A 12,307-nucleotide genomic window follows, 5' to 3' on the forward strand; every position below is an offset into this window, starting at 1 on the left:
ATTCTTCTCTTGTGATTGGGATGGATGCACTGGTCACCCAAACGACTGTAGTTAAGAAAAATGTACAACGTCTATCACCTATTTCATATAGGTCACACAGTTTACCAAAAATACATGGCAATATACGTTAACAATTTTGTCTTGTTGTAACTCTCTCTGCACCTACTCGTCATGTACTGCTAAAATTAGAGAAAATAACTGCTCTGCATACACATTAGTACAGTCCCTAAGCTAAATAAGCTTAGTCCCTACAGGTCCCTACCAGCTACGTAGGAGTAATTTGTTCAAAGTCGAGTGATAAAGTGAGAGAAGAACTAGATGAAGGAGATGAGTATTTAAAAAGTGTAAAAACTGAAATGTCTGGCCTGCAAGTGAAAATACAATTTACCGACATCCTTTTCAAATTATAAGTTCAATACAGTAACAATAACACACAGGCAACAACTAGACAACAACACCCCATAAATTAAAGAACTTGTCTCCACTTCTCTTGCTGTTTGTCCACTTATTCTAATACCCATTTGCCTGACTATTTTGGCAAAAGTGTTTGTGAACCAGATCAGAGCCAGCAACTAGAAAGAGGCAATTTTTCAGCTAGGCTTTTTCTCTAGTCCAGTGAACTGGTACTCTCAGTTGGGTCCCCCCATGGTAAAACAAAAAAAATGTGACATTGCAAAGGGGTGGAAATGAAAGGGCAGGAGATTTGGGTCACATTGACCCTGACGGAAATTGCTTTAACCAGTGATGGAACTGCAACCTTTGACTAGGCACCTGACTTGTAAACAACCAAAGCTACATAGCATACGTATCAGCCCTTGCTTTCAATTAACTCATCCCTAATATAATTTATATAATTGCCTACAAAAAGACTAAACAGTTAACTCCCACGTAAATAAATTAACAGGACAAAAAGTAGTAGAGAAGGTCAAGATCTACAATAAATTAAGTATTAATTTGGTGATGACATTTTAGTGTACAAGACCCTTACAAGTAATTTTTCTTGTGGCAGTAAATAATGTTGCGGTCAACTCCTAAACAATTAGCAGTCCTATAACATCATATATTTCCACGAAGAAAAAAAGAGAATGCTCCCCTCTTGATTCTCCCCACCCAATATTTGAACTAATCCTTCAAAAGACCTGACTGAGCAAGACCTTGTTCCTAAACAGTTTTTATTCTAAGCCTTTACTGCCAAGCATTCTTTCAAGTTTAAGGATACATTCATGATATGCCATGAGATGTGGAGGACACCAATTAGGGAACTAGAAAACAAGCTGACATAGTATAGAAACCAAGATCTTTGTAACAAAACACATTGCTGTATCCTACCTCTTTAGAAAACTCATGAAACCAATGCTGATGGGCACTTATGAACCCTTAAATTCAGTACATTTTAATTTTAGAAGATAGGGTCAACAGGTACACATCATGTTACATGATGATCATGCAAGGGATACTGAGTTACTCTTTCAAAATTAAATTCCATGAACCATAAAGACAGTTAAAACAAAAGGGGTGGAGGGCAATATGATCTTTGTCAGCATCAATAACTAGGCTTTGTTTAAGAGCAACTGAACAAAGTTATTAAGTTAGGAAACCACTTCATTTTCTTCCCCTGCAGCTTCCCCTATTAAGGGGAATAATATTATGAAAAAATAATTTCTAAATACAAAGTTTTTATTATTCAAGTAAAAGCAACTAGATCTATTTAACAGTAGATCTGAACAATAAACAAAACCACAAAACCAAATTTAAAAAAAAATTTAAATGTTACCATATTTTACAGTATCCAAGTCACAATACTTAACATCATTAATATATGGAATCCTGGACATTGTGACAGCAGTACTGCAGTAGACCAACTCTTGCCAATGTCTGTCAAGTAAAGTATGTGGAAAAAGGCCCCAGGTTATGTGTCTCTAAAAACTGCTTAGGTTATTAATGTGAATTACTAGATTTTGCTAAATTGTATTATACTATGTATATAAATAATAGAATTCTCTACATTCAAAAGCTGCATTATTAGAATGTCTAACTGAAGTTACGGGCAAAATCTCCTAGCTCAAGTCAGAACCATGTCCTTTAACTTGCTACATAGACTTTTGCATCAAAGTATTTACATGAATCTCTAGCTGCCATCTACCAGTACAGACCAGCTAGCAGACACTGGTTTCTGCAGGACAGTGACAGTGCTGGTTTTGCTGCCACTGTGCCTACCATTTTAAAATATGGTCCCTGTCCCAGCCAGCTTGTAACAGTAATATGCAGCAAGAGAAAATGAATTAAGTCAGTTTCAGAGATCAACTCTGAAAACAAATACAATTAAGAAAGGAACTCACAGTGGAGCACTTAATCTCAGCAGAACACTTAGAGGAAACGAAAATGCACCAGGTGCCCTCTGCTGTATACATTTATTATCCCTCATATGCAGCAAAAGTTTGTAAGTGTTGTGAGGAAAAATATCTCAAAGGCTGCATGGCATACATACATCTGATTCAAAGAAAATCACAGACTATCAAAAGAATAAAGCAGAAAAAGGTAAAAAGAGTAATTAACTCTACTTGTATAATCTACAAGGCTAGAAATGTACCAGCACATGTGCTTTCACATTTTTTTAATTAATTTTTAAAGCACACATATGAGTGATAAAAATCAAATGTAAAATATTGTAATAATAAGTTACAAAAATTAAAATAATAACAATATCTGCATTTTTATATCATTTATTTACAGGACATTATGTTATGTAGTTCCTTATAGGTCGTTAAGTAGCACTACAGGGTTATTCTGGGATTAGATACAAATATTCCCTTTGGTCATAAACAAAAGCTGTCTGGGAAAAGTGCTAGGAATTGAACAGAAGCAACAGAAGCAGCTAGCAATTTAAAAATTCAGAAACTTCCTGTCTTACTGATTACTAACAAGAAAGTCAACATTTTTTTTAATGAAATGTAAAAATCAGAGGCAAGTATTCATTATTTTCCCGTAACTTCACATACATTAGAAGGATAGAAGTAACTGTCAGGCATGACTCCTCTACTTAAAGATATTAATATATACATAAAAATTAATATATAGATGAAACTTTCACTTTAGAACCATTTTTTTCATGCTTCAACTCCAGTAATATAGTCTATATATTTAAATAAGGTGGTTTTTTTTTTTAAGTACAGACACATTTTCAAAGTGTTCATTTAAAAAACCCACTAGATAGCACATGTCCAGTGAATACAACAGTTTCTCACTTCTAAAGTTCTCCAAATTATATTTCATACATAAAAGGAATAGAGCCTCTAAGCTTAAATCCAAAGACAGATAATATACAAATTATCCTTAATCTCCAAACAGGTATTAGCAGTTAGGCCCGACTCACCCCACCTAAGTTTAGATACCCAACCTCAAGCATTTACACAGAGACTTCCGTCACCCTGTAGCCTCGCAGGCTGTACCTGCACTAGCACACTCACAGACCCTGGCTCCTGAGAAGCATTTACTCTGTCTTACAGGGTGGTCCTTGGCATGGCTGTGGCCAGCCAGCACTCTCCCAGTTTGTCCACAACCACCTGTTCAGGAAGACAAAAGCACCGCAAAACGGCCCTAGTAGGTGTATAATGTATCTATAGGGTTAACAGTGAGCAACAGGAACCTCCAAATTACAATTTAAGCTCTTAAGCGAGCTGAATTGTCTCAATACCTCTTTCTCCTTACATTGTGAAGGGACTTCGAACAAATACGGACTGCTACCTTGGCTGACGCCACCAGTGCCTAAAGTTATACAGAATGATATATAGGCATCAATTAAATTATGTTTTCTACTTAAAATATAAGTGAATATATAAAAATGCTTCCACAGTCTACAGTTGTTCCATGAATATTCCTCCTGTCTCTATTTACAAATACATACCTACATAAATATGCACACACTCAAATCAGATGGATACAATGTCACAATTTAGTATCCTCAAGTAACAATAATACTAACAAAAAGATACTCTCAAAATTATTCAAATTGTACCATTTAAATAATCTACACTTCTTCTTACACACATTCTCAGGAAAACCTGCACTAAATTAGTAAATTTCAAAACTGAATTCCTGCTTTACCAAAATAACAAGCAGTTGTGGGAAAATAATGTTTGCCAGATGTAAAGGAAAATAGCTAAATTAAAGATAAACTGTGATTTAAACAAAAGGAACAAACATTCTGCAAAGAACTTCTTCCTTGATGTGAGGAGACAACTAGATGCATTATCAGGACACAACAACTCTATCAGTAAGTAAGAAAAAACAATAAAGCTAGCAATAAAAATCAACTTAAAGACAAAAATTAGTATGTCCCTTCAAACAGCAGTTTACAGGAGGGTGTTAAACACTGTAAAACACTCTCTGCACTGTTTTTTTAATTCTGTAGAAAGGTTATGAGGCCTGAAAAACAAACCATATGTTCTGACTAATAAGACAGAAGCTGCAACATGTGCTTTTCCCAAAAAATGGAGGTAAGACGTCCATACTTGTTCAGAGTCTTTTCTGTTTCAGCTCACATGTTCTGCACTGAAGAGTTAGTTACACACCCCTAGCCTCATTTTAGTGAGCTTATCATGTGTACAGTGTTCTCAAGGAAGCTAAGAGCAAGGAAGTTATATATACACACAAATAGACAGTAAACACTGTAAAACATTACAAAGTGATCAGGTATTTTGACTACAAGTCATGACCATTTTAATCAAGCCCGTGTTAGTACCATATATTTTTAGAGTGATAAGCCTACCTATTTTCTCTGAATTTTGCATGATTGGCCTTAGAAAGCACTCAATCTAATCAAAGTTACTAATTACTGAGATTAAAAGTTTTCATTTTATTTGGAGAACACTAGTATTGGTCATTCACTCTAAAATGAGGTAATCACTATATGGAATAGCAAATTATACCTGGCATGCAAACTACATCCAAGACTGATACCGAACAGTTATTTTCAGCCTACAAGGAATAGGAGGAGTACTTACTACAGTCTCATTTCATTGTAAGCATTTTCCAGTGATTTCCCTTGTACTTAAGTACAAAATCCAACTGTGTAAGATTTTCAGGTTGCTCTTATGGAAAAGCCAACATTCCTGATATATTGTATCAGCAGCCTAACAGATCTTTAGATTTTATTCTAGGAGCCAGAAATAAAAGCTAAATGTGTAGAGTCCCTGATTATCTACCGAACAAATCCTTTTAATTTTCTAACTTTTAAAACACATCTGTGCTTTAAATGAGGTCAGTGAGCAGACAGAGATGGGAAAAAGATGGAGCAAAGACTGTCCATTTTTTTGTATCTCTCTGTACCCAAAGCATTCCACAAAAAATATATGGACTAGTGAAACAAAATGAAAAATAACTTCAAGAAACAGAAATAGGTTTCCCACTCACTGAGAAAGGTTCCATTCCAACAACTTGTACAGCCAAATTCAAGTCTGAGGAACTACCTTCTATATTCTAAATGTATTCGTAGTTTTTAATGGGGTATAATTACAGAACGGCCAAGACTGGAATGGACCTCTGGAGATCTAGTCCAAACATCATGCTCAAAGCAGAGTCAACTAAAGCAGGTTGGTCAGGTTATTCTCCAGTAGGCTTCTGAGTATCAACAAGGATGGAAAGTCCATGCCATCCTCTGGTCAATCTGTCTATCAGGTTGGCCAAGCATGACTTCCCCTTTGCTAATGAATGCCTGCCACTCCCAATAACCTTCTTGTACTTTCTGATGATTTCCAGAATTATTTGCTTCATCACCTTCCAAGGGACAGATTTGAGGTTGATGGGCCTGTAAGTCCCTGAACCCTCTTTCTTATCCTTCATGAAGATAAGAAGCAACATGTTTTCTAGAACCACTCCCAGTTGTCATGACCTTTCAAATGCAGTTGAAGAGTCTTTGTGATGACATCAACCAGCTCCCTCAGCACCCATGGATGTACACCATCAGGTCCCATGAATTTGTGTGTCGGATTTGTCTAAACATTTCATAGTCTAACCCTCCTCCACCAAGGGTAAGTCTTCCTTGATGCAGACTTTCCCTCTAGTCTCATGGGCCTAGAGTTCCTGAAGGCAAACCTTATCGGTAAAGACTGAGGCAAAGACGACATGTGAGTACCTCAGTCTGTTCTGCATCCTTCTTTACTAGATCCTCTACCTGATTCAGCAGAGGACTCACATTTTTCCCAGTCTTCCCTTTGCTGCTGCTACCCCTGTAGAAGCTCTTCTTGTTGCCCTTCACATCCCTCACCTGATGCAACTCCAGGTGGGCTTTGGCCATCCCATCCTTGCATACTCAGACAGGGTCTAAGGTCCTCCTGGGCAACATGACTCTGCTCCCAAATCTTGTACATTTCCATTTATGTTTGGATTTTGCCAGGAGCAACCTGTACACCCACATGGACTCCTACAGCCTTTTCTTGATTTCTTCATCAGGATGAACCACTCTTGAGCTTAGAGGAGATAACTTGGAAAAAAAACAGCCAGTTCTCCTTGACCCCTCTTGTCTCTAATATGCCGCACTACTCCTAGGCTCCTCCAAACTGTAACTCAGCCTATTAAATTGCTGAAACATTTCTGCCAAAGATAGCAGTTGCATCTTCTCGGAAACCTTTTTGTTAACACTGTATTATGCAAGTAACATCAGTTTTTTATTGACTAATCTTGAAAGACAATTTCAACACAATGATCTTTGCCCTTTGTCATGTTAGTTGCATCAAAATGAGTTATCAAAATAATCTGAAAGCAGTGTTATTGCTCTAGTGCTTTCCTAACTCATTAGTAATTAAGTGCTTATCCTAATCTAAACCTGAAAGACACTGGTAAATTGAACAAATATAAATGCTGTAAGAACATGACAGAAAGGCTTTTCAATTTTAATTAAATAGGTAAATATTTTTTTTTTTTTATAACACTTAACTTACCACTACACTAAACACACTTTTTATTTAAAGGAATGTGCTTATCAACTTACACTGACACCTTACAGTATCTAGTGAGAAAGACATAATCAATTACAGCTTATATAGCTAAGGAATCATAAACTACACATGTTGAAGTGATGCTGGCGTATTAGCATAGGGGAAAAAAGCATCAACTGCTAAAAAGTTGAGTAAGTCACACTTCATAGAAGTTCATCCTTTTAATAGATTAGAAAATTAAATTAAGTAATTATCAAAGATTAATTCCTCTAGAAAAGTACAGTTTCATGCAAATTGACCTATTTTGTCTGCTGACAGCACTTTGACATGTCCTTGTTTAATTTGCTGCTGCAAAAGCTAAAGGAAAGAGACTAAAGCCTTATTAATCAGTCTAATTTACACATCAAGTGACAGAGTGACATCAACTATTTATTTTAACATAGATGAATCTCTATAAGCTCAGCCAAAACATAAGCATGTTCCATTTAAAAACAAAGTCTTCCCAAACCAGTACCAGCTTTAGAGATAGTTTTTTTAGTGCAATATGGAATAATAAATATCATTGGAAGCAAGAGCAGCAAAACTGAAAAATTAAATGCAAGTCAATAAGAATTTAAACCCAACAGTGACTATTTGCAAAAGAAAATGAAGTACTTACATGAGCATTTTTTTGCACACCTTCAGGGTACGTTGAGAAGAACTCTACCTCCACCTACTGGACCAGCTACAAAAATGTTTGTAGTTTGAAAACACCACAGGGGGATTGCACACCCATCTATATGTATATGCAACTCAATTATATCGAAGATACTCGTCTGACAGAAGTTTTTCTTCTCCTTGCTGTTAGTTCTCTACATGCCATATGCTTGAGGACATTACACTTCGTTGTTTAATCTCACCTAAACCTGTTCCTAAGATCATGTCCACAAAGACTACATACCTACCAGTCAACATACACTGTAATTGCAAACTGCTGGGTTCAAAATACTAAGGCTGAGCACATGAACTTTTATCCTTTTGGATTGTGCTGGATTTAAAACAGTGTAGGACTACGAACACAAAAAACCCAACCTAGATTATGGTGGTTGTTTTCTTAAATTCTAATGTATGTGGGCACATCCAGGTTGGATAAAACGCCAGTATTATAAGTTTCACATAAGCAAAACCAATTTCTCCTCTGGAACAGTCTTCATTCTTTCCACCAACAGACAATATTCTGTTTCCCACAAGACTCTGCATATGTTTAATTGCTCCTTCCCACACATCAAAAGAGCACACAAATGTGTCACTTCCACATATCTGTCTTTTCTTTTTGTTCTGACAATGAGATCACTCATTCACAAGTCATCTTCAAAACTGCCTACTGATCAAATTTCTAGGTCAGAGTTTCCTAAGCCATGTCTTCCACAATAAAAGACCCACTGGAATAATCAGCTTAGTTCAACACCTGTTTGCAATAGTCTCACCATCTTTCTTCCCATCCCACAAAAAGACTAAAAACAGATTTAGAAACTGTTCTCTTCAGCACCATTTTTCTTCCATGTGTGTCTCAAGTCCTGACATAACAGATTCATGGACACACATTACACAGGTACAAACACTCCCCAAGCAGCTCCCACAAAAGCTGAAAACCCATAGAGGGCTGCCACCTCCAAACCAATTCACCATGTCACTCCTGAGTTTACCAATGGCAAAGAAAGCAGGCTGTACAAATTCTGATCCCCAAGAAGCCCATTCATTATTCCTGCCCCCCAAGAAGCACTGAGACTCAGTTTACAAGCACAAGTCAATCAGATCCACAGAAAGAAACTTACTACATACACAGAGACTAACAAAACCATGGTGGGGGTGTAACACCATCACTGCCTTCCCTTACCAGAAAAATAAGCTGATGGACTAATCAAGCTTAAATCACTACTCTAGCTAAGTAATAATGGACCCACTTATAAACTCATCTTTCATCATACTAATTTTGCCATGCACTTTACCTCAGAGTCTCTTTTCTGCAAGAAGTGAAGCTGAATTTATTACTTTCCATTCATTCATTTAACCTCTTGCTTCTTCCCAAGTCTGTTTTCTTTCAGGATCCCCTTCTCACCACTCCCTAAGTAACACCAATTAAGATATCACCTTAGTTACCCTCTAGTGCTCAGTCTTTGCTTTTCTTCTGAATTCTTCAGTACAAGGGATACCATGCTTTTACCTAAATGCTAAATAATCCAACCTAAAACTTTCTTTAACTGTTATGCTGTGATATTTCAGGAAATAACATCAGCAGACTCATATAAATAATTAAATACTTACTGTAGATTTTAAAAATGTATATTCAAGAAGTAGACCATGTAAGTCTGAAACACAATTACAGCAACCATTTTCCACCAGAGGGAACATACATTCAATTCAGTCTTCATCCTCAAGTTCCCTGTAATGGTATGTCAACTATTCCACCTGTTTAATAAAAGCCTCCCACTGTGAATTTAGCCTCTAATCTATGTGAAAGCTTTTTTTTTTTTAAGAGTAAGATGTGCCTGAAAGTGATGTACCCTGACAGCACCATACTACCATAATTCCCCAAACTGTACAGAGTGTGCTAAAGTAAAAAACCTTTATGCTGCTACTTATACATGGGTTAAACTTTTGTATTGTTTTCTAACTGACAGATAAAGGAAAACTCAATCTCTAAAATCAACTTAAAATACTAAAAGCACCAAAAATAACCTGCTGCTCAAAATAAATATGCAGCAGTTCTTATCTCCCTTCCCTAAACCACATATACAACAGGTTATTTGCTGCTGTTCAAGAAATTTATGGCACTTTACATAATACACAAAAACAATCAATCAAAAAAGAACACCAAAATCCACAGAGAAAAGATATAAAACATCCAAAACAAAATACAAGGCAGGCAAAGGTGGTAAAAAGGAAGACAGAAATAAAAATCAATCTCTTCAGTATACATAAGTACAGTAAATATTAGTGATTACCAATATAGAATGAAAACATTTAGAAATATTTGTTTTCTCAAGCTTACAAACACAATCTCTACATCCTGAAAAGGACAGAATAGACTTAACTTTCTGTAGATCACAGTATGATTTATTTCCAGTGTTAAAAACAATTATGTTAATAGACTTTCAGTTCGAGTATTCTGTGTTTTCAGCTATTAGTATTGAGGTAACTGATTTATGCAGCTACTGCATGAAAGGTATTGATTAATACAATGGTAGCATGCTTAAAACTCTTTTAGCTCAATTTGGTTTAAATCTGAAGTCAATTTTAAAAGGCTTCAAAATTTTATTGAGTAATTACAGAGCTCAGGAACATGAAAGGGTGTACGTAAGTGAATCACTGCCCCCCAAGCAGTCTCAACATCGAACAAGTGAACAGTAAAAAGAGGAAACTGTATTTAAATATTTGAATAGAAGCCTTTTCTCAAAGACATTTTATTTATTATTTTTTACATCAGACCAGACCACACAGCGTGTTTATTCTCTTATATAAATTTGGCTGCTTTAAACTTCTAAGATGTTGTCTCTTCCATATTACCGAGAGAACCCCTTTCTAGGATGAAGCTTCTTAACACAAAAAGTTTAACAGCACAGGAGCACATCCTGACTTATTATGGCATTGTTTCTACCAGGAAAATAATGTTATCTCTGATCTGGGACAATGAATAAAGTGGAGATGCTCATACAAGTAAAGCCAGGATACAAATTCAGATGTCAAGCACTCTGAAGATTTAAGGGGACTATTCTTGGAACTGTTTTTTACCCCCCGCTAAAGACGATCTAGCCAAACTATGCAGTTAATATGTAATTTATAGTTCCTCTTTCCCTCTTCTAACCCTCCCCTACTCCACAGGTACTTTCTGCTTGAAGCATACTTGGACAATGGAATCATCTCTGCAATATCCTGCTGCCAAAGTCTCAAGAGTCAGTACTGCTATCAGAAGATGTTCAGAGCAGCTACCTGAACCTGACCTTCCAAAAGCATTACACAGATTAACTGTTCATTAGCTGCTTTGCAGTATTTGCCTAGGCATTATGCACATGCAAATAAGCTTACTCTTAATAACACAAGAGACACTTTTACAAGAGAAGAGAAAGCTACCAGAGTAGCTGCAGTATTACTTACAGTGTGGCTTATCTTATTTACCCTTTAAACTTTCAGATCCAACCAGTTTCTCACCTCCCTCCTTCTATCATTTCTTTGTTACGTGAACACACAAAAATGAGATGGAATACAGACTTCATTTCACAGTTGCAAACACCATCGAAGGAAACAACTTGTTTAGTGCCAGAGAGTAAAGGTAGCATGAAAGAAGTTATCACCTTTTCAAGTGCGAACGCAGCTGCTAGCAAGTTACCTAGTATATAGAGAAGTGATTAAAATATCATTCAGCACTTACTGAGTAAGAATGAAAAAGAGTAAGATAACATTAGTACCTCCTATTTTCAGCCAAATTTGCACCTTCATCCTTCAGCTGCTTACTTTTCTTTACACAGTCTTCTAAGAGAATTTCCTTTCTTCTCTTAGTTGCATGCAACCAGTTAGCATCATCATCATCAGCCAGATCCTTGTCATCCGCAGCTTCTGCTTCAAATTGCTGAGAAGTAGCTTTTGAAACTTTCTCACCAATCTTTCTTTTCCACCCAAAAGAAGCCATTTGGAACTAGAGAAAAACATCTTTTCAGTAGTTAGGTAACTTAACTTTTAAGTACATAGGAGAAACAATACACTTCACCCATCTCGATTCTAAACCAGAAACATGTAACATACTGCCGCTCCTCCCCACAAATTCTGCCCATCAACTTCACCCGAAATTTCAGTCATGCAACGACAACTTTGAGCCCAGATGAAAGATGTTCTCTGGCAGCATAAAAAAAAAAGGGGGGGGGGGCCCCCGAGAAAAAAAAAAAAAAAAGAAAAAAAACCCAAACCAACCATCAGCCAGAACTCTGACATACCCAAAAGCCTTAAAACGTTTAAGACAACACACTAGAACCCAGACAAAAGCAGAAAGGAAACGACCTGGTCCAAGGTGAGCGGCGCATCACAGGCACGGCCACTACCGCGGACCGCTATGAGCTGCGCCGGCCATGCAGGCGCCCGCTGCACAGCCCTACCGGCCGTCGGCCCGGCCGCCTGTGGGGAAGCTTCCCGGCACGGCCGGTCCTCAGCCTGCGAGGCAGCCCCTGGACGGGCGCCTCCGGCGGGACACGGCCCACCGCTCAGCGCGGCCGGGAGCGCGGCCCAGCACAACCTACTGGCAGGCGGCAGGATCCGAGCAGCCCAGCGGAACACCGGGGTCTGCGTCGGCTCCGACCCGCCCCAGCCCCTCCGCGGAGGAGGCCCCACCACCGCCACGCATC

General features: G+C 37.6%; 1 protein-coding gene across 1 annotated transcript in view; it reads right to left on the reverse strand.

The window, feature by feature from the left end:
- TTC33 (tetratricopeptide repeat domain 33) overlaps window positions 1–12,307 on the reverse strand; it is a gene marked incomplete at its 3' end in the record, with an annotated part of 47,197 nt that extends 34,890 nt beyond the window's left edge. The window contains exon 1 of the mRNA XM_082013389.1: window positions 11,381–12,307. Within this exon, the coding sequence (XP_081869515.1) occupies window positions 11,381–11,601 (221 nt within the window). The 5' untranslated portion in view covers window positions 11,602–12,307. The remainder of the gene's footprint in view (window positions 1–11,380) is intronic.

Source organism: Phaethon aethereus (assembly GCF_964289735.1).
Source record: "Phaethon aethereus genome assembly, chromosome: Z".
In the NCBI taxonomy this organism is placed as follows: domain Eukaryota; kingdom Metazoa; phylum Chordata; class Aves; order Phaethontiformes; family Phaethontidae; genus Phaethon; species Phaethon aethereus.